We start from the raw sequence: 21,740 nt of genomic DNA on the forward strand, positions 1-21,740 counted from the left end.
TGAGTCATAATTGGTAGCATGGGTTAGTCATTAGTGTCACCATAGAGAGTCTTATTAGAGAATAAAGCATTAGACTGCAGCACACAGTCATAATGCTACTGCTGGCAGAGCTGTGACCTCCTGCAAACCAAGTCCTCTCAATACTACAGCTGCAACTCAGTTTTCCTACACGTAATTTAATTCTCATTACATAATATTATATATTGTCAAACCGTGTGCCCTATCATACGCCATAAAACGCTCTCATTTTCTTACCGCAGCTCAGGGTAGACGTTCTCCAGGTACCATTTGAATGGCTTGCAGCCTAATCTCTTCTTCATCTCCAAACGACTCTGGATACTGAGAGAGAGAGAGAGAGAGAGAGAGAGAGAGAGAGAGAGAGAGAGAGAGAGAGAGAGAGAGAGAGAGAGAGAGAGAGAGAGAGATGGTGGCACACCAAGAGAATTAGAGGTTTGATCACTTGTGGTTTTCAAAACGCTTCCAGACACTGATTGAATTATAGCCCTCCTGCTCTGCCAGTCTGTAAAGGCGGACAGTGGAGGCCTAGGGCGCGTCTGAGGCTGCATCCTGTGGGGGAAATAACAGCTCTGGTTGGCACTGGAGGGAGATGCAGAGAGTGTTCCCAGAAGGTCACGTAACATGCATTTTTATCTTTGTCTCACTACACTGCATGAACATGAGAGTGCTTATTGTTGTGCAGCCTGTTTTGAAAAAGAGTAACCACACAGGGATATTGGCCTTTTCCTCATGAGGATTCATAATGGGAACCATGACTGTCAATCATCCAGCAAACATCGCCACCCCCACAGCCCTAAAAGCTCTAAAACTAGCCTGTTTAATCTCCATCGACCCCTGTTTCATGAAGCTGTGTCATTTGTGTCCATCAAAGCAGTCGCAGTCGTAGTCCAACACTAATCTCTTCTGCATGTACTTTTGATCATTGTAAATCAGGCCCTGACTTCTTGCTCTCTTTTAAGCCACATTAAATTCCTCATGTCACATCGATATAAAGATTTCTTTTACAGCTGACACGCTGATAATTGGCAATCCAATTAATACGGCCATTCATGTGGCTGCCTTTGTAATTTTATGATGGAGCTACATTACGCTGTCTAACTCCTGCAGGGCTCATCTGTCGTTGTACTCACTTTCCATAGGGGACGTTTCTCGCCGAGGGGACGGCAGCGTAGTAAAAGTTTTTATACTCATCCATCCAGACCTCTGCCGCCCTCCTTGTGTTCCTGAGAGAGGGAAGAGAGAAGAAAAATGAGGGAAGGGTGAGTGACAGGAAAAATGGAGAGGTGCGATGGAAGTCAGGCAAAATGAGACATGAAACAGGGTTTGCTTGTGTGTGTGTGTGTGTGTGTGTGTGTGTGTGTGTGTGTGTGTGTGTGCATCGTGACGGAGACAAATGGCCCCCAAAAAGACGAAACACTCGCTCTACTGCTCTCACTCATCCATTTTTTCATCTCTACAGCCATAAGAGGGCAGAGTTCCACTGTTTAAACAGGCAAATATGAACATGTTTACTTTTCCAGTTGCTGCTTTCATTGGTCGACAGTGTGTGCGTGTGTGTGTGTGTATGTGTGCGTGTGAGAGAGAGAGAGCTTGTGTGACCAAACAAAGCATAGTGCTGACATTTTGTTGAATTTCCATTTTTCGGATGATGTCACACTGTCCTGTCAGACTGTGAGTCAGCTGGAGTCGAGCTCAACCTGCTCATATGTTCTTTCTACAGCAGAGCTTCGTTAAGTCTGACATTTGTGATTGGAAAGACACGAAAGAAGGTCTTCTGATTAATCAAACATGTTAAAATGCATCCTGCTCTAAACAGACACAGAACTTGTATCTGCAAATGTGCACAGAAAGCTGCTTCACTGTTTTTGTTTGGGATATATGAGCCTTTTTGTATTTTATAGAAAACGTAAATTCTTACAAACGAGCCAGCGGGGAGACAGCGTGTTGGTGCTCAAACCGGGTGGAAGTGACACATCAACAGAAGTGACACAGTGAACTTCTGTTACAGTGAATGTGTACCAATGAGGATGTGTTTCACCTTAGTGAAGCTTCTGCTGCTCTATCTCCAAACATTTCTGACTGCAGCACCCATTTGCTGGGCCATCAACTGCTAGAAATAAGCTTCAGCTCTGTACAATTGTATGACACACCGCTTCTAAAACACTGTCTGTTTTTTCTGTACTTGTCGCTCACAAATAAACTAACATAGTAAAAACTAAGGGCCCCAAAACTGTCAACACTGGCATCTGAAGATCGGGAACTCTACATTCAGATGTTGGAGGTGACACCAAAAGCAGTATTTTTCTCTATCACTATTTTCAATGAAAAACCAGCTTGTCTTCTGCATTTCATCCTGATCCGCCTGCACACCAGAAACAACGAGAACGCACACTACCGGGGACTTCATATAAGGTCTGTTGGGGCTTTTGTTTAGGTTAGTCCTGTCTCCACGTATCCAATACACGTAAGTTGGATATTTGGGAAATGCAGCTCCCAAAACAATTATGAAGTCATCCAAGCAGACAAACAGGTGCTGTCTGTTGGCTCCCCAGGGTCACCAGCAGCAGACACGCTGAGTGCGTCTGGGGCTTTATTCACACTGAAGGGCGAGACGTTGAACTGAAGCAGCCTCAAAGCACCAATGAAGATGTTCTGCACTATGAGTTTCCATTGTTGAGGCTGAAACATGAGAACACCACTGCACCCATTAATAAATGATACCTTGAATTGTTGCAAAGGGTTATGCAACTTCTTCCGAGACTGTTCAGCTTTATGCAACGGACAAAAACATACTGGGGATGTGATCCACTAGAGGCCCCTCAGCTGAGTCACACTGAGAGCCGGCACGGTATAATAAGCTCTGAAACTGATTGATCTGATGTTGAAGATCACACAGATCCACGGGAGTCTTTTCTTTCTGGCTTCATCCTGCTCAGGGTCCCTTCACACTTTCTAAATATTGTTAAGGTGGCTGTGCTGTTTGGGCAGTGGATGCAGCGTAGGTCATATACCCCAGCCCCTCCATGTTAGCAGGTGTATGGGCGGGATTCATTTTTGCATTTTCCATCTTTATTTCCAGTCACTGGTCACAGCCATCAAGAAACACGTAGACTTTTTCATCTGCAGCAGGCAAACTGGATTTGCCATTGAAGCGGCATCACAGTTAACACTCGGCATCTGAGAATGACTGTTTCAGTGATGAGCTGATTCCAGAGATAATCACATGTTGGTCTATTATGCCCTCCAGAGAAACCACAGGCACTTTAAATTCCCTGTCATCAGCTTGTTGAAGTTCTTAATCAGGGCCATGCGGGTGTGTTGGGCTCGCTTCCAACAGTGGTTACTTCTGGCTGGAGACTGTTTCAAAGAAGAGATCCATATCTTTCCATGCATCATGTTTCCCATCACTGATGATCGAAGCTCTACAGGGCGGCAGACACATGCAGAAACAGGCCCTGTATATTTTAGAGCGCTCTTTCTAAATCTGTAGACAATTTTGCCTGTGATTACTTTTTAATTGTTTTTTAATTGTTAGTGCTTGGTTTTAATTATCCAACACTGGTTCAATTCTCAAAGCTGTGGTAAACTCAATAATGTATGTCCCAGTGTTTACAACAGCACTTTGATGCAAGGAGCAAGGGTGCCAGAAATAAATACAATGCTATTAATATAAAGAGAAAAAAAGAAAGGATGGCAATATATCCCGAAAACAAATATACTAACACACTAATTTAGCATGTTAAATGTCTCATCGAGGGTTGTGGTTATCATAATATTGATCATATACATGATCTTCATCAGCAAATGAAATTCTAGATGTTCAATTTTCTTCTTTAAAGGAACAGTTTAACATTGTGAAATTTGCTGATTAACTTTGATGTGGACTGGAGGAGGTGGGGATCAAACCAGCAACCCTCCGAAGACCGGCCTCACAGCGGCCCAATAACAACGTACACGCAAGGTGACTTAATGGCTCATTCAAGAGAAGTTCAAGATATCCATTACACACTAAACAGAAGCTATGAGTGTGACATGTGTGAATGGGAAATGTCGCTCTTCTGTAATTAAGTGGATAAATGTGATGGGTGGAGCCTGGGAGGTTAACGAGGGCTCAACTTTTTTGTTGTGCGTGTGTGTGTGCGAGGGTTTTACCGTGCAAACACAGTCCCACTGCCCCCTGGGAAAGTGTACGGGTGCTGCTTTCTGAAGACGTGGCCAACTCTGCTGCAGGGGATGATCTCAAGACTGCCCCCACACTGCCACACACGAAATGAGATCTCTGAAACACACGCACACGCACAGGTCATAAGACTTGTTCTTTTCCCACATTTGTTCTGGCAAACTGTTTCGGTAAAAGTGTCACACTTAATTCAGAAGGGTTGCACTGGAGTCAGCTGAGGACATCTGCGCCTCATGAATGTTTTCCCTGTGTTGATATTGTCAGCTTCATTCTCCAATCCTGTCCGCATTTGCATAAGTGTTGTTGAAATAAGCACACAAGCAAACTAATATCTAAAGTGTCAATCGGGTTCTGAATCATCGCGCCGCCTCGAAAGGAGCATGAATTATTCCGTTTATTCTCAACAATTTCCCAACTGAATTCAGACAAACACAACAGGGAGGCACAGCTGTTATCATATCATTGTACTGTTTGCAAATGATCTCCATTGTGCACACTATGGGTATTTTCCCTCAATACGGACTAGAATCATTATCGCATTAGCACTGTCATTTCCTGAGATCAGCTATAGTCTGGAAGACTCTGCCCGGATATGACCAGAAAACTACTGAGGGATTCTCTCTTCTTGACCACGTTCTTGGCATGGAAACCTTGGATGAGCTCAGGAGTTGATCGCAGAGTCAAACACATCATCGGTGCCACTTCGGTGCGTCACATCTCGAGAGACAGTACAGATTTTTTAAGTCAAATTGTGCTGTTTTTTCAGCCAAAAGCACAGTATTTATGATGGGAAGAAATTACAAATGTGAACTTGTTGAAGCCTTAAAGATATAGCGTGACATCCTGGGGAAATATGCTTATTCGGTTTCCTGCCAAGAGCGAGGTGAGAAGATTGACACTGCCTGTATTTATACATTAAATACAAAGCTGCCAGCAGTTGGTTAGCTTAGCTTAGCATAAAGACTGGAATAAGAAGGGAGCAGCTAGCCTGACCCTGTAAAAAAAACCCCAAATTATTACTTCTACCTCCTAATCTTCGTTTGGATTAAACACATGAGATGTAACGTGTCAATTATTGATCTTAGGAAATGCTTCATATTAGCATAGAGACATGAGATCTACGGCATCAATCTAAAGTAACTCTCACAAGAAAGAGAATAAGTGCATTTCCCAAAATATCGAAGAATTTCTTTAGCACTTCTGGTGAACTGCTGACACGTCCGTCACCTTTAGAGGCTGACTGTTGGGGAATGAGGCAGCCAGCATGCAAAACATCACAGCAGCAAAGTGTATTGATAGTAAAATCTGACAGTACTTTTGTTTACTTTCCCTACCTGCCACTTTACTTTCCACTCGTAATCATACTCCATTTTCAATTTTGCTTCTTTCACTCCCCAAGACTTTCTTTCCCTCTGACATCCATTACTTTGTCACATGTCGTCTCCTAACCACATGATCTGTCTGCTGTGATTCTTCTGACTTCATGCTCCACTGTGACTCTACTGAATCTGCATTTGCACTGTAGAAGCACTCACCCAGGTTTTCTCCTCCCCACACATCCATCATCATGTCGTACTTTCCCAGCTGCTCAAAGTATTCCTTATCCATGACAAATAGACCTCCTGCTATCATCGGAGTCCTGCAGGGCAGAGAGAGAAAGAGGGCAGGAGGATGGAAAAGAGTGAGATTAGTAGTTGGTGTGTCAGTCGTGTGTGATCACTCGGGTGGATGCATGAGAGATTTTGTCTGTCTGAGAGTGTCTGTCTTACTTTATTGGGGCGATTGGGTTGCCTTGTCTGGCCCGTCTCTGATCCAGAGTCATGTAATCCCATTTGAACACCAAATTCCAGTCAAAACCTACCGATACGAACAAACACACACACATGCACACAGACACACACATGCACACAGACACAGACACACAGGATGAAGCAACGACACCATTACAACACCATTATGAACATTAGTCTGTATTAAGTAGCAGTCTGGTTATATAATTCGATTTGGCAGGTTCAGATTAGTCGACTGGGTACGTCTGCTGCTGAGTTCACGTGTGTGTGTGTGTGTGTGTGTGTGTGTGTGTGTGTGTGTGTGTGTGTGTGTGTTCATGTGTCAGCAGAGAATCACCCTCCTAACCCTGACAATACATGTATGAACAACCCTGAAGATGGGATGCTATACTCAATAAAAACGGTACAAAGACAATACACATAACGTTTGACCCAATCAGCCTCATTGATTTTTGTAAATATCTGATTATTCTGAATCTGATGCAGCAACATTGTTTCAAGCAAGTTGGGACAGGAGCAACTAAAGACTGTTTGGATCATTCCACAGGTAAACAGGTTGATTGGTAACAGCTGATAGTATCATGATTGGGTATGAAAGGGGCATCCTGGAAAGGCTCAGTCGTTCACAAGTGAGGATGGAGGGAGGTTCACCGTTTTGTGAACACATGATTGTATAAAAGATATGACTGCATGGGCTCAGAAGCACCGCATAAAACTGTTGTAAACACAGATCATTTGATACAGTATCCCAGCTTTGGAATTAGCATTGTAGTTGTGTCCCAAAGACTTGACAGCATTGGGGTGCGGCTGAGGGAAATGTGCGGCTCTTCAGCTGCTACATGCTCCACTACGTTCCCCAGCTAGCTGCTACCTGTGTCTGCCTGCTGCGTGGTGCTCAGCAGCTCGTGTACAGTCCGTTTGTAGAGCTTTTTCACTGAAAAACATTTCCTCCATTTGTAATATGAAGATATTGATTATGGCAGATTTGAAGATCATTATTTCTTCCTCCTTTGAGTAGCTTCTCCATCTCAGCTGTGCATTGTGTTGTGGGACAATAGTTTCAATCAGCACCACGCTCACAAACAAACAAGCATATTTACCATGTATACTAACATCCTGACTATTGGACTGCACTTAATCTAATCACTCTCTGAGTATGAATGCTCTACATTCTCCACAATGCAGTCAGAAGATGTGTGCAGTACAGAAGACACAGTTTATGTAAGGTAAGGCGTTAGACTAAACATGCTGGGCTTGTGTGGGAGAAATGGCAACAGAGGCCTTAAGTGAAAACTGTTGTTGAAGCAGAGCGCTGAATGCCAAACAATGAGTATTACTGCTGCTAGTAACACAACAGCATTGTCAGTGCACTGTTAAGAAAAAGCCTCTAAAAGCTTTTCAAAATGTCGCAAAGCCACAGCCTTGTCGTGGACCCACATAGAACAAGTGTCCATGTACCTCTCTATTTGTGTACTGTACCTCCTTTCAGATCGGCCGAGGCTCCTACGTACTGGAAGTTGTCCATGTTGATGACGTCGATGATGGGAGAAACTACTCTCGTCTTGTCCTGAGAGGGAAGGACACGGACAATTTCATTCACTAGGACGAATTCATTAGTAGGTATGAACTGCAAGCCAGTAAGAAGTAAGAAAAGCAGCAGACGACTTTGAGAAGTAAATACTGTCCTCAACAGATTCATATGTTTAGTTCATCTTCTATATTTAGTTTATCGCTGTGTTTATAAAGCTCTGCCTCCTCCACGCCGAATCAAACCCTGCACAGGAACCCACACGGCCACATCACGCTGCAGTTTAGAGAAGGCATTGCTGAATGACAACAACAGAAACAAACTTCCTGTAGTTTACGTTGGGTTGAGACATTCTGATATGACACACGAGGGTTTCACCCACACAGGTGCCATTTATTCGTTCCCGCCGTTTTGCGTCGAGTGATTTAATATACCGAAGTGCAACTACAGCAAAGGAAAGAAAGTTAATTACTTTGACAGCAAAATGTGTTCGATTTGGCATCCCGGCGTGTATTAGCGACCTCCATCTTTACACACAGCGTCCCACTTCACTCTGAGATTACATTTAATCAAGAAGTTCCCTCTCAAGTCATTGCTAACAGCCCTCACTTTAAGTATCAGCACACATGGAGGTCGGTTTCTGCGTACTCTGTTGAAGGATTGGTCTTTTGCAGCTCGCTGTGGTTAGAAAAGGAGGAAACAAAAACCTGTTTGTTTTTTAATCAAATACACCTGGTGACTTGGATGGAAAACTGATTGTCAATAAACTGTTCTGTCTTACTGTACATATTTACTGACTTCAACGTGTAATTCTACACAAGAATTTTTTTATATCGTACGAGAAACCTTTCTGCAGGTGTAAAAATGTGCCTTTATACTGAAAGAGTGCAAACATTTCTGTTATGGAAGTCCTGTCGTGCTCATGATTGTGAACAAGACAATGATTGACTACCAGCTGCAGGGGTGCTGCTTTGTAGCTGACCTCAAATAAATCCCCCTGTAGATATGAATAACATTATCACTACTGCGAAGCAATTTTGAGCACAACGTTTTACATTTTTAAAGACCCCCTGCGATGAAACTCAGGGTTTTAACCTTGTTAACATGCATATTTTGGTTTTTTTTATATGCAACAGGACATATGATAGGGGTAATAAGCAGGCAATGCTTTGCAGTATTTCTGCTTTGGGACTGTGGAGGACTGAAATAAATGTCACTGATTCAGACAGCCAGGGTGTCACTCGTAAGGAAGCAGTCCTGTCAACTGGTGGAGGCTGCGGTGAAACCAGGGGTATCAGAGGGAAACCAGGTGTAGCTACGTATCAGTATTTGCACGCTAAGATTCAGAATTTTAAAAGAGATAGCACAGATGTGTTCTGTTTTCAGTCACCAGGTTGCAAAAGGAGAAATGGTGAGCCTTCATGTACTACCACACAGAGCCAGACTGTAGCCTGCACTCGTCTTTCCCGTTTGCCACAAAACTTGTTCCATCCATTTATCTCATGGGAAAGACTTTTAAATATGAATTTAGATAAAAGATGAGTTTATAGGAGTCTAATTGATGCCTGGAGGGGAACTTTAAAACACTGGCATAGACTGTTGGGGAGCCTTCCATCCTGAAACATTATTAGTAATTGGCTTTTCTGGGATACTTTGTTGTCGGGTTTAAAACCATTTAAAGCACACTTACAATGAAGTTAAGATCTGACTTTATCCAACTATAAAACGCGCAAACCCTCCTGATGGAGGCAGAGTACATCCATTTCAGGCCACTGACCTTTGAGCCAGTTCAAGTGTCTCTTAACATCACAACCCAAAAAAGTTCACTGTCCTTTCATTGTTATTCTGGCTGGACTTGTGCTCTGTGCGTGCTGTGTGTGTGTGTGTGTGTGTGTGTGTGTGTGTGTGTGTGTGTACCTCGGCCACTCTCTCCAGTAGCGGCTCTAGCCAATGGTCATTACATTCACAGTGAGAGTCCAAGAAGGTGAGGACTGGTGCCGTGGCAGCGTCTGCACCACGAACCCTTGAACGCATCAGTCCTGAGAGAAACATCAGTTCAAAAAAAAAAAATAAAATCAAAAAACACATTTTGCTGCCAAACAGAATGATTTTAACCCTGCCGCACCATAAACATGCCATAAATGATTGCATTGGGATGAAAAAGATCGAAAATCTTCCTCTCTTCTTCTTCTTCTAATTACCTTCTCTGCGGTCGTTTCTCAACACACGCACTTTTTCTATCTTCCCCAGCAGCGCGCCGTCCTCCGCTGAAACACACACAAAGCAGGTGCCACACAATGATACACACATACACACACACATGTCACATTCACACCGTCGTCGTGTTCGGTTTGTTTCTGTGCATTACTCACGATTATCACTGTAGTCGTCAACCAGAATGATCTCTTTGACCAAGTGAGGAGGACTTTTCTTCAGGACGCTAAACAGAGAGAGAATTCAAAGGAAGATAAAGAGCATGTAGAAATGAAAAATCAAAATAGAGAGGATTTTGTTAGTAAGTTGACAGCACACACACACCATTAACCTACCTGACCACGGTGCGCAGCAGAGCGGAGCGAGCTTCATTGTGGAAGGTGATGACGACGCTGGAGGCCGGTAGGTCCGACTTCCATTGTTTATGCCTGCAACTACACACACAAGAAACCACACAAATTAGGAATAAAAAGACAGAAGAAGTACAAAACGACAGAAACATAAATGCCTGCCTGTGTACAAATGCACTGGAGCACAAACACTCCTACACACACAAGCGCACAGCCGAACGTGTGAGCAAAGCTGCGAGCTGGAATACATGAACACAATAACTAGGATTCAGGACACACACACACACGCACACACACGCACGCACACACGCACGCACGAGCACACACAGGATAATGGTCTACTGAAGCCGGGATTGACAGTGGGTTTTATGGACCGTGGGGCAAAAATCCCATGAGATTGAGTGTGTGTGCGTGCGTGAGTGTGTGAGTGTGTGTCCAACAGAGACAAATCCTCACCCTGACTTGAAAGTGAGGAACATGGGTGATAGGACACTACATGAGACAAGCAGCCAAGGAGAGGATAAAGAGCAGAAAATGGTGCATTTATCATTGTTGGACAGCCTTTTCCCACCTAAAACTACAAGCAATCCGTTAAATCCTTTTGTAACACCCTGTACACTGTATATAACCATAACATGAGCAGATGAGTGTGTGTATATATTGTATGTACACGTGTGTGCATACAAAGAATCCAAAATGAACCTTTACATGTGATTTAAAAGACTGCCGACAAAGAGGTATTCTTAAGAGGCTTAAGCACCCACCAGATGCTCTGTTTAAAAAGTACAGCACATCTTGAATGCACAGTCCACAGGGTCGCTGAACTGTTTGTGTGCATGCATGATGTGTGCGCTGCTTTTGTCCCTGCACCGCATCTATCAGAGCAGCATCAGCTTTAAAAGCCTGGAAACAGTCAATATGCAGCTGCATCAATCTTGACTTGACCTGCACATTTCTTGTACTAAAAAAGCCCTAATTGCTGTGTGTGTGTGTGTGTGTGTGTGTGTGTGTGTGTGTGTGTGTGTGTGATATAGCTAAATAAAACTCCAAGTTCTTTTGATCTTGTGTTGAAAGGCCTGATGAAGCTGTCCTGGCCTGAAAAACCCCCAACTAGGCTCTTTTTAGTGAACAACCTTCACAATCAGCACCGCTGCATGCTGTGAAAATGACACATCACTGCCAGATCAATAGGAGACACACTGCTACTCTTTCAGTGGACTAATGGCTCCGGCTGTCTAAGTTATGTCAATATATCAGTGAGGCCACACCACTGCCTCTATAAGAACACGCTTTGGATCGCACGGCTAAAACCACTGACTGAGCACGGTGACTTACTGACTAACTTATAAATCACTGGGCTTCATGCAAGAACGTGTTTTTATTCTCTTGCACCATCTTAACTAGGCAAACTTGATGTAAATCGCTAATTTCAGCCTGATGACTTGGACCTGTTCATGAGGAGGCATGCGTTAGCGAGATTTGGTCATTAGCATAATCAATGTCTGGCAAGACTGCTCTGTTTGTGGACATGTTTCATTCACAAAAGATGTTAACAAACAGTGAAAAGAAGAATATAAATGAGCTATGGGATCATATTTAAACTCAAACTCCTTAAATGGCTCATACTTTAGAACAAATCTGTCTGTGTGAGAGCCTCTTGTATGAGGCCCATTGTGTTTGTTATAAAGACTATAAAACCATGTTCAGCATCACTTCAAAAGTGTTAACAAATGCATTAAAATGTACTCAAAACTAAGAAAAGCAGTGAAACTGCTGCTGCTCATCCTCCTGTTAAAACACTCAAGTGATCGCCATTGCTTTGTCAATGACACAAAAAATAATTTTTCCATAATGTTCTCTCCTCTCCTCAGAGCAGCCTGAGACACGGCCAGGAAACAAAAACAAACTACAGCGAGAGAACAGGTTCAGGGTGTTTCGCAGCATCCTGGTTGGCTCAACAGGTGAGACCACAATCTTTCACTTGAAACCAGCAAAACAGTAACACCACCACAGGAGTCAGACCAGGGTTCACACGCTGACTCGCAGCAAATTCATGGCACAAAATCTCCATGTTACGTCAAGATGTTTTGGTGCCACGTGCAAAAAAGCAAAGTATTGTTTGAGGCTTTAAGTTTACAACTTCAACATTCAAGTCTTATATGATCCGTGTGAACCCTTGAAACACTGTCTGCTGTTCAGCTGTGGGCTCCGTTGTGGGAATATTTGCCCAGAATGAACTTTACCTCAATGCTTTATTAAAGAAAGCAGAGCAGAGTGACAACACGGCTCCAGACTCTGCTCAGAGAAACACTGCCAACTTCAGGGAGCTTTCAAGCTAAACAATGTTAACTTAAATTCTACAAGGAGCGAGACAGCGTCAAGGATTAAAATATCTTATAAAAGGGATCCAGCAGACACGTGCCACGATTTATTTTTGCCTCCTCACCCACTGAACAAGCAGAACAATCAGCAGCCATTAGCTGAGGCTCGTGTTATGAATGGAGCAGACGGTGACAGTGTGTGTCTGCTTTGCTGCTGCTTCCTGGTTTCATCTGATAGACCACAATAGAGGGAGTTTCCATGAGATCTTATCCGGTTCTTGTACCAATTAGTCAAATAGACAGACAACAAAGGAGAGCATGTACACACAGAACGCCTGCAATTACGCATGCAACCGTGAAGGTTAAGAGCGGCAGAATTGTGGCCCAGTCACATCAGCTGATATGTGTGTGTGTGTGTGTGTGTGTGTTAATGATGTAAACACTCTCTGTAATAGTAGAGATACATACTGGTCATGTCTTGTGTCAGGCACGGCTCGGTCCATACGGAGCTTGTCGCTCTCCACCTGGTTGAACTTGTTCCTGGCATAGGGATCCTGACCTGGTCGGACCACTGTGGCGCCAACGTACAGATCCTGGTCGAAATCCTGCCAGCGCACCTTACCTGCGCGCACACACATATATATTAAGCACACAGCCAGTAAAGGTCGATAGAAGTTGGAAGGATACACTATTCTGGTGCTTTCTTGTTTGTGTTATTCAACACCTCTGTGGTTAAACCAGTGTTTCTCAACTCCGGTCCTCGGGCCCCACTGCCCTGCAGGTTTTAGATGTTTCCTGCTCCAACACACCTGATTCAAATGAGTGGCTCGTTATCAGGTCACTGCAGAGCTTGATGATGAGCTGATGATTTGAATCAGGTGTGGTGGAGGAGGGAAACATCTAAAACATGCAGGGCAGTGGGGCCCGAGGACCGGAGTTGAGAAACACTGGGTTAAACTGAGATGGCGGCTGGAAAGATGGAGCAAAGGACTCATTTCTACATCTTTTTATTCTTTTGTTAAATAGAGCAGGCTGTATATTATGACGTGGATAAAGAGCAAACAGAGGAAAAAATGAATTTTCATTCCATGTTTCAACTTTCAGATAAACACTAAACCACCACAGAACGACATACTGTGTGTCCAGGTTTTAATGAGAAGCAGATTCTCAACATGACTCTCTGGTGAAATACGTGTTAAATAAACACGGCGTATCCGAAAATAAAAGCCGCCACCGCAGATGAAGTTTAAACCTTCACAAAAGGCTGAAAATGTGACTCAGGAATGAATGGGATTATACATGAGTGGGAATATGAAATGCAGGCAGCAGCCTGGCTGATGCAAGAATCCTTCACGACTGACAGGAAGGAAACTTTGCAGCGTCAAGCTGCTGCTTGACAAGGCGGCAACATGGCACTGAGGGAAGCTGACATGAGATTTATGCTGCTCATATGCGAAACTGTGCAGAACAGAATTCAAACAACAAACACAGACAAGGCGAGACTGTTTCGGCAAAGCCAGAAAACACAAAAGAACATTCATTATGCATGGCACCAAGCAGGAAAAAACAATCCCACTGAATTTACTTACTACTGTGGCCTGAAATGCAAGTTTGGAAAATAAAAAATGATCAAACCTGCACACACACACACACACACACGCAGAGCACGCTGTGTCTGTCTGACCAGATTACCGAGATCATTGCTCACTAAACAGAGAAAGTTGTCATGTTTAATTTCACAGTTTATCACTGACTGCTGAGACACAGACACACACGAATAATAATGCAACTAATTAGCCGGGTGCAGCTGCTATGCTAATGACTTGTGTTAAGCATATGGCACCGTGAGATTACACTATCTCTCAGTATGGATGAGTATGTTCGTGACAGACAGACAGACAGACTGAGCCTGACGAGGAAGAAGGAGCCAGCTATTGTGTGTGTGTGTGTGTGTGTGCCTGCATGTGTGTGTGTGTCTGCCCTGACAGCATGTGAAAGTGTCTGGCATGCTAATTAGTTAAAGCTCGAAAATGATCTGCCTGCGACTGTATAACGGCGCCTCAGAGACTGTGCTGCATGTGCCAGAGTGTGTGATGTCCTTGCTGATATCTCTGTTTAGCAGCAGCAAGTAATTAATGTTGCGAACTTAATGTTTCAGCTCCTCACTTTGCGCGTCTTTCGCTCACACTTTGACAAATCTCTCTTTTGCGGTCTCTCTTTCAGTCCGCCTGTATTCCTCAAAGCAGATTTAACAGGCCGCGCTCTCGCTGGGATTTGCTCATTCGCTTGACATTTTTCCAATAATCTCTCGGGCCGTTTTAGCAGGTGCACCCATTGTGACCGAGCTGGTGCTCTGCTGCTTCTGGCTCTGTGCTGGTGAAAGGTGCAGCCCGTTGATTTGAACAGTTTTCCCTCTCGTCACTGAGCTGTTTCCACCCACAGCTGCTGCTGACTGGTTGTTTTGGTTTGTTGCAACATTTTCTGGAAACCCCTTGATGCTGTCGTGTTTCCAACCAATGGTAACTGGCAGGCAGGACTCGCACTCAGAACCGTTCCCTCGATCTGTACTGAACCATGAAGCCTCCGCCTACCGGCTCAATGCGCACACAAGCGCACACAAGCGCACACAAGCGCACACAAGCGCACACAAGCGCACACAAGCGCACGCACGCACACACACACACACACACACACACACACACACACACACACACACACACACACACACACACACACACACACACACACACACACACACACACACACACACACACTCCCTGAAAATGATCCAAACGAAACCTTCAAGGGGAACTTAAAACTGGATTGCAAGACTTTAACACATAAATATAAAATACTTAGAAATGAACCCGCGCACAACACTGATTAAGCCTGACACCGCCAGATAAATCTCTCTGTGCTCCAGAGTGTGCAGGAGTTTTTAAATCTGACGGCTGTGGTGACATTCCCGCGCTGGTGCTCCAGTAGTGCTGCATTTCATGTCATCCAGCAAAGATCGGTTTGCCAGAGCTCAATGGGGAAGCGACTGCAACTACTGTACAGCAACTGGCAGCAGCCAGAAGGGGGAGACAAATTTTCCGTACTGCGGGTTTAACACCAGACTGATGCTCAGTCCACATGTACGCAGGTATTTTTCAAAATCCTCTTCCGGGGTGAACATGTTGACAGGGACGACAGGAGTGTTCGCCTTGTGATGTGCCGTTATCTCCTTTGCAATGGTGGAAATGGCCAAAATATTGCTGGTGCTAACCTCACATGGACTTCTTACATGTTAACACATAAATTTATATTTACTCTTGCACTGTGTTGAGCAACATAGGCATCAGAATGCGCCTCAGAGGCAAATGGTACAAAATCCAACCTGGTCAGTCCTCTAATAGCAGGCAGCCCGCTGTAATAGTTTTTTTCAGGCTTCTGATGGCCAATGTGGCTTTAGGGTTATATCACCACCTGTTGTTTGGCATGCTCTTGACAGGGCTTTAATTATGTTTTTGCATTTTCACTCAGAACCTCAGCTTTCAAAAACGCCCTTGTGTGTGTGGACTAGGCCTGAAAAGCAGCGTCTTCCAGCCAGCATTATTGTGTGCTTTGTTGCACCTGCAACCCCACCCAACAGCGATATCTCGGGGGTCCTGGAGTAAACTGCTATATTGAGGCAGCAAAGTGAGAAGTTTTTCAAATCATGCAGTCACCCTTCAATACAGACAAAATAATAAGAACACAACATGAGCTGAAGTCAACTGATGACATTTGACAGAAAGTTAATCAGCATATATTTTGATTATTGTTTAATCCAGTCCAGTTTTTTTCAGCCTTTTTCTCTTTTGTATCATTCTAAGCAAAATATCTTTGGGTTGGTTGGACAAAACAAGCTATCTGAAGATGTCAGTCTGGGCTTTAAGGGGCCGTCCCCTTCTGCTCTCCATCTCCCTTTTCCTCTTTCTTTTTCACTTCTTTCCTCTTCTTCTGTCTCCTCTTCTTGTGTGCGTTTGCATCTGTGTGTGTGTGTGTTGCGGCTGATGCTGTGATATGTCGCCGTCGTAATCATGTAAAGTCACCCTGAAGTTGAAATGCCCCCACTTCAACATTCAAATTGGATTCCATTTCCACTGCTGGATCAGATAAGAGAGTGTGTGTTCAGCTTTAGCAGGTCACGGGCTTGTGAAGGAGGGGCGGCTGAGGATGAGAGCTGCATGAGAAATGACTGCTCAGAAACTCCTTCTGCTGTGACTTTTCTGCTCGGCTCTGCGCTGCTGGACTCTGAAAAAAAACCTGGTCCTTGTGTCTCAGAGTCTGGGTGGAGACGCATAGCTGGGTTTGCGGTGAGATTAAAATGGATCCCCGAATTATTTTGGATAAATTTGCAGCTCCAGCATCTGAAGATTGTGTCACGCTGCAGGCCGTATTGAATTGTCTGCTCTTCCTCTGTGGTTATTCAAACATGGTAAGGTTAAGGAGGCTGAGGATGTTCATGTTCTGCTGGTAATAAAACTCGAGAGCTATGCCACTGTGTTACCACATTTTAAAATGGTTTTGGTTTTGGGAGCATGATGTGGAATACTTTCTGGATGTATGTCTGCAGTGTGCAGCGTCTGCCATGCACATGCTGCACAGCTGGGATGTATTTGTCCTGCCGTTTCCTTTAGTACAATCACAACCACGAACAACGAGGAGCTGAACTCTCTCCAGACCCTCAGGGAGATCCTGGTCAAATATCCTGGCTTTGACAAAAAGATGCACCTGACAGCTTAGTTTTTTGTTTGTTGAGGCAAAAAAAGGTTCCCTGCTTTCAAACACTCAGTTAAATGTAATTATTAATAGGAGCCATTCCCAGCATCATCATACAGGCATGTCATTTAGACAGAGTGCGGTTGGAGTGCATGATGGGCCGTGAAGCTTCCTACCTGGCGGCAGAGTCTCCAGGCCGTGAGACTTGTCATCCGAGCTGTGAGGTTTGCTCCGACTGGACGAGTCGCTGGAGCCCCAGTCATCCTGAAACGAAGCAAACAAACAATTAGACACATCTCACACACAAACAAGCACGGACACACACAGTTTAATCTGGAAGCAAGTGAACAGGAGAGGAAACCGGACAGCGGCTGAGAGATATGCAAGACAGGGGAGAGTGGTCTGTTATTTTTTTGAAAAAGGATATTAATGAGGGCTTTTGGCCGTCAAATTGTCACAGTGTAAGATGTAAGATATCAGGAACTCAGTGGAATCAACTAATCTTGAATTAATGTAAATATAGTATGTTAAAACTCTTTTTTTTGTACATATGATGGAAACTTGCTGTGCCTTTTTATTTGAGTGCTTCATTCAGTGAAACCATAAACTGATGACAGTCATAAGCGGTCCACTCAGGCTGAGTCCATTTTAACAACAGGATGTCCAGCAAGCGTGATTCTATTGGTCCAAGATCAATGCTGTCTTCTAGCAAAGCACCCGATGAATACACGCTTCATCCCGTTCAATCATCAATAATTGACTTCATCAGCGCACTGACAACCGCAGCACAGTGATGTCAATGCTCTCAGCATTTCCACAAATGGACAAATGACCGAGCCATCCCTCCTTTGTGTCCATCTGTGTTACTGTTAAAGCGCACTGAATCAATACACTGGCAGGCACAGCAATTAGCACCATTCATTCTCTGTCCAGACCTTTGCCATTGACTTTAGAAAACTATTGTCCAACTGTCTTATTTGCTCTGTAGTTCCCGTTCACCTTCAGCCTCGCCAAAACGCTTTATTGATCTGTTTTCTTCCGTGCCTCCGGACAACCAATGACAGTGTGACACCAGAGACGACCGCAAACAGGATTCAACAGTTTGTTTCTGCACCTGAGAGAAGTAGTAAAGGGTGGAAAGAAAAAGGATTTTCACACTCTTTTTCTGTGTGTAATGATTTTTAGGCCTTTGCAGCAAAATAACTGCTGTTGTTTTCTTTGACTCTCACCCATCATTTCGCTGTGTGCCAGCCTTTCCATTCACCTCCTGTGGACAGTGAGTCAATCTGTTCTAAATGGACTGACTGACTGAAGGAAGATTTAACCATCGAACACCCACAACTACTGTAAAAAAAAAAAACCCTACATAAAATCAATTTCTATAAGTGTTCATGACAGCTGTGTGCGCAGTCAGATGGTAATGCTCAGTGTGGGATGAAAACCAAAGCTGGCAGTATACTCGCAGCAGGAATACGTTTTGACAGGTTCTGAGGGGAAAACAGGACACATTTTCAGGTGAAATAAAGCTCCAAATTGGCTTCAGACTTTTGCTCCGTCGGGCTGTTTTGTCTTACTGACATTTCATGGCCAACTCTTCAAACTAAAGCGTTTCATGGCTCCGCGTTTTGAGTGTGCAAAATCTTCCACCTCTAGGGCTGATCAAGGAGAGATTAGAAACCTCAGGAACATCTCCGCCTCTTCAATCTCCAGATTTTTTCACCGTTTTTGAGTGTCAGTTAACATGCAGGGAGTAGACTCACATTCGTGTGCGCCGACTTCTTTCGCAGTGGTGCGATTCTGTCAAATTTAGCAGGCTGTTGTAAGTACACCACCACTGGGATGTGACAGACAGCAAATCAGAAAATCACATCAGCTAAAATGCGTATTTCTGTCTCTCAGATCAGGCTGATCATGTCTGTAATGTCCGATGTTCAGCTGCCTCTCTGCATGCCCGGATGCCTCATGGTCCACAGGTCAGGGCCTCTTCAGAGACATCTAGAAACAGCGTAGTGGATACACTGCACCTCATGAGAAAAGGTCTCCCCAAAGCATCTGTGCTCATGTGCAACAACAAAGTAAACAGGAGAAAAAAAGACACACACATGCATGCATACTGTGCGCCTTCCCATGGGGCTTTGCAGCCGAGGCCTGCAGCTCTGAGGAGAGCGGGCAGTAAAAATTCATCATGCGACATTTCAACGAGGCCAAAGTTGAGTTATATATACGACCCGGACGTCAACCCTGTGGAACAAAGGAGACATCCCATCCTACCCACCTCTCATGTGTCACAGCAGTAAAGCACAGGCGTCGTTTATAAGACCAACGATGGCGCCGGACGTGTAGGTGTGTCAGGTGTGCTCACCAGCATGCACCACAGGCCGTTTTCACAGACCCACAGGTGTGATTAATGATACGAACAGATGCTCGGTCACAGGAAGTGTGTGACGCAGCATGAACAATACCAGGATCCTGAAACGGAAGCAACCAATTCAGCCATTCAATTGATCCTGAATACCTGAGCCTCCACACCTGTGACACGTCACCATGTCTTAGGCCTACAGTATCTTAGCAGCAATTGAATGCAATGCCGCTTTTTAATGTCACCCGTCTTTGACAGGTCCTTGGTGTCTTTTGAAGCATTTGAATTCAGCAGTTAAGTTTAATATAATAGTAAAGCCATAATATTATCAGACTGTGTGAAAAAACCCTGAATTTAGTTCCATCATACCTGTCTGCTGACAGGCTACCAGCAGTGTTTTGATAGGTATGATAGCTTGAGCAGCTGCTCCCAATTTACAGTCCCTTTATACAAAGTCCATTTAAATGACAGACAGCTGGCTGAACAAGCAACTTTACCCACAAGGATATTGCTGACAGTCTGTTGAATATCCACTCTTTTAGTGCTGAGCGTTGAGAGACTATCAAAATAAAGTGACGCCCTGTTTCCTGTGAGGAAATGCACCACTTTCTCTTCTGCTTTTCCTTCACTGCTCAGATTTACAGCATAATTTCCTAACACATTAAAAGCATCCATATTCTACTGGGGAATTAAAATCTGTTTCAAGTCCCACGCCTTGGTTTGTTTGTATTCAACGCGCTCATGAAGAACTGATGTCGGGTACAGATCAAAAAGCAATTCTACCTGCTGTGCTTCTAAATGCCAAATACTTGTTTCTTGACTGCAGTTCTGGGTTCACCAGGTCCACTTTTACTTGTTTTGCTGCAGACATTCATCGTTTCACTTTTTGTTGAAATAGTGAGAAGAACAAGGTGACAGAAGGGCAAATAAGAGGAAGCGAAAGGCGGACAGAAAACAGAAATGGGGAGCAAAAGAAGAGTGAATTGCAGAAATGTAATGAGAACAGTGATCAAGCTGCATCAGTGCAGCCTGTGAAACACCGACGGTGATTTATGGGAACTGTAGTCCATTACAGATCGCACCGAGACAGAAAGCATTAGGAGATTATGAGAACAATGCATTGCTTTAAGGACCAGTACGCAAGATTTATCAACAAATGATGGCTATAAATATGACTTATCAGTGATTGAAACATGATTTAAAAGGGCGAGGAGAAAGCAGATGTTAGGAGGGCTATTCTTTACAACTCACATCACATGAATGGCTTTGAAAAGCTCTTAGTGAAAATAGCCCCAGCCTGTATCTGCCTCTCCTCCAAAAAAAATGTGATTTATTCACGCTGGGCACACATATAAAAGCAAACACATACACCTCAGTGTAGCAGCTCCAGCCAAAGATATTGGACACGGAATGAAAGCAGCGTTTTGAGTGACCGTTAACTCCTGAACAACCAGTTTCCCCTCCATGTAGATGTGAAAGGTTGAAAAAGATCATCTTATTCCTCTTGGTCTGACTGTCATACACATTCTGCATCATCCTCTCCTTAGTCCTGACCCATCACCAGGTCAGTGATGTTTACAGGAATAGTTTTGGGAAATCCTCTCATTTGCTTCCTTACAGTGTGTTAGATGACCACTCTCATGTCCGGATGGTACATAAGAAGCTGCAGCCAGTGGCCGCCTAGCTTGGCTTAGTGTAAAGACTGGAAACAGCAAGCCAAGCACTGTCCAATGAAAACAACAGGAAAATCTACCTCATAGCACGTCTAAAGCTGATGAATTTACATTTTAAATCTTGTTTGCTGATGCTGTACAAAACATGAAGTGTGAAAATGACTGTTTGGGCTAAGCTAAGTTAGCAACTCCTGGCAAGACACGTCATATTTACTACACAGGCATGGGAGGGTTATCAATGTTCTCCTTTAATGAGCTTATTTCCCAAAATGTCAAAATATTCCTTTAGGAAGCCGACAGGGTGCCGTTAGGACTTCAGTTTTATCATTTTAGACTAAAACTATCAGCAGACAGTTTCCAATTATTGTTCAACTTTACCTTCTGGGGAATAGTTTTTCTTCTATTTTGACACGTCTGCCCTCTTTAGTCCTTCCCTGACGGCTTCTTTCTCCTCCGTTCATCCCTCCCTCCATCTTTCTGTCTTTGACATCTTTTTTGTCTCTCACTTCATCTTTCTCTCCTCTGCTGTCATTCTGGCAGCAGTTTTCTTCTGGTCTGCCA

General features: G+C 44.0%; 1 protein-coding gene across 1 annotated transcript in view; it reads right to left on the minus strand.

The window, feature by feature from the left end:
• galnt2 (UDP-N-acetyl-alpha-D-galactosamine:polypeptide N-acetylgalactosaminyltransferase 2) overlaps nt 1-21,740 on the minus strand; it is a 50,720-nt gene that overhangs the window by 6,358 nt on the left and 22,622 nt on the right. Inside the window, exons 2-13 of the mRNA XM_070961867.1 lie at nt 17,324-17,411; nt 12,870-13,023; nt 10,066-10,164; nt 9,889-9,956; nt 9,718-9,783; nt 9,434-9,555; nt 7,468-7,555; nt 5,968-6,055; nt 5,734-5,837; nt 4,171-4,297; nt 1,149-1,241; nt 256-339 (exon numbers count right to left, since the gene is read on the minus strand). Coding sequence (XP_070817968.1) covers nt 256-339; nt 1,149-1,241; nt 4,171-4,297; nt 5,734-5,837; nt 5,968-6,055; nt 7,468-7,555; nt 9,434-9,555; nt 9,718-9,783; nt 9,889-9,956; nt 10,066-10,164; nt 12,870-13,023; nt 17,324-17,411 — 1,181 coding nt within the window. The remainder of the gene's footprint in view (nt 1-255; nt 340-1,148; nt 1,242-4,170; nt 4,298-5,733; nt 5,838-5,967; nt 6,056-7,467; nt 7,556-9,433; nt 9,556-9,717; nt 9,784-9,888; nt 9,957-10,065; nt 10,165-12,869; nt 13,024-17,323; nt 17,412-21,740) is intronic.

Source organism: Chaetodon trifascialis, chromosome 1 (genome assembly GCF_039877785.1).
Source record: "Chaetodon trifascialis isolate fChaTrf1 chromosome 1, fChaTrf1.hap1, whole genome shotgun sequence".
In the NCBI taxonomy this organism is placed as follows: Eukaryota; Metazoa; Chordata; class Actinopteri; order Chaetodontiformes; family Chaetodontidae; genus Chaetodon; species Chaetodon trifascialis.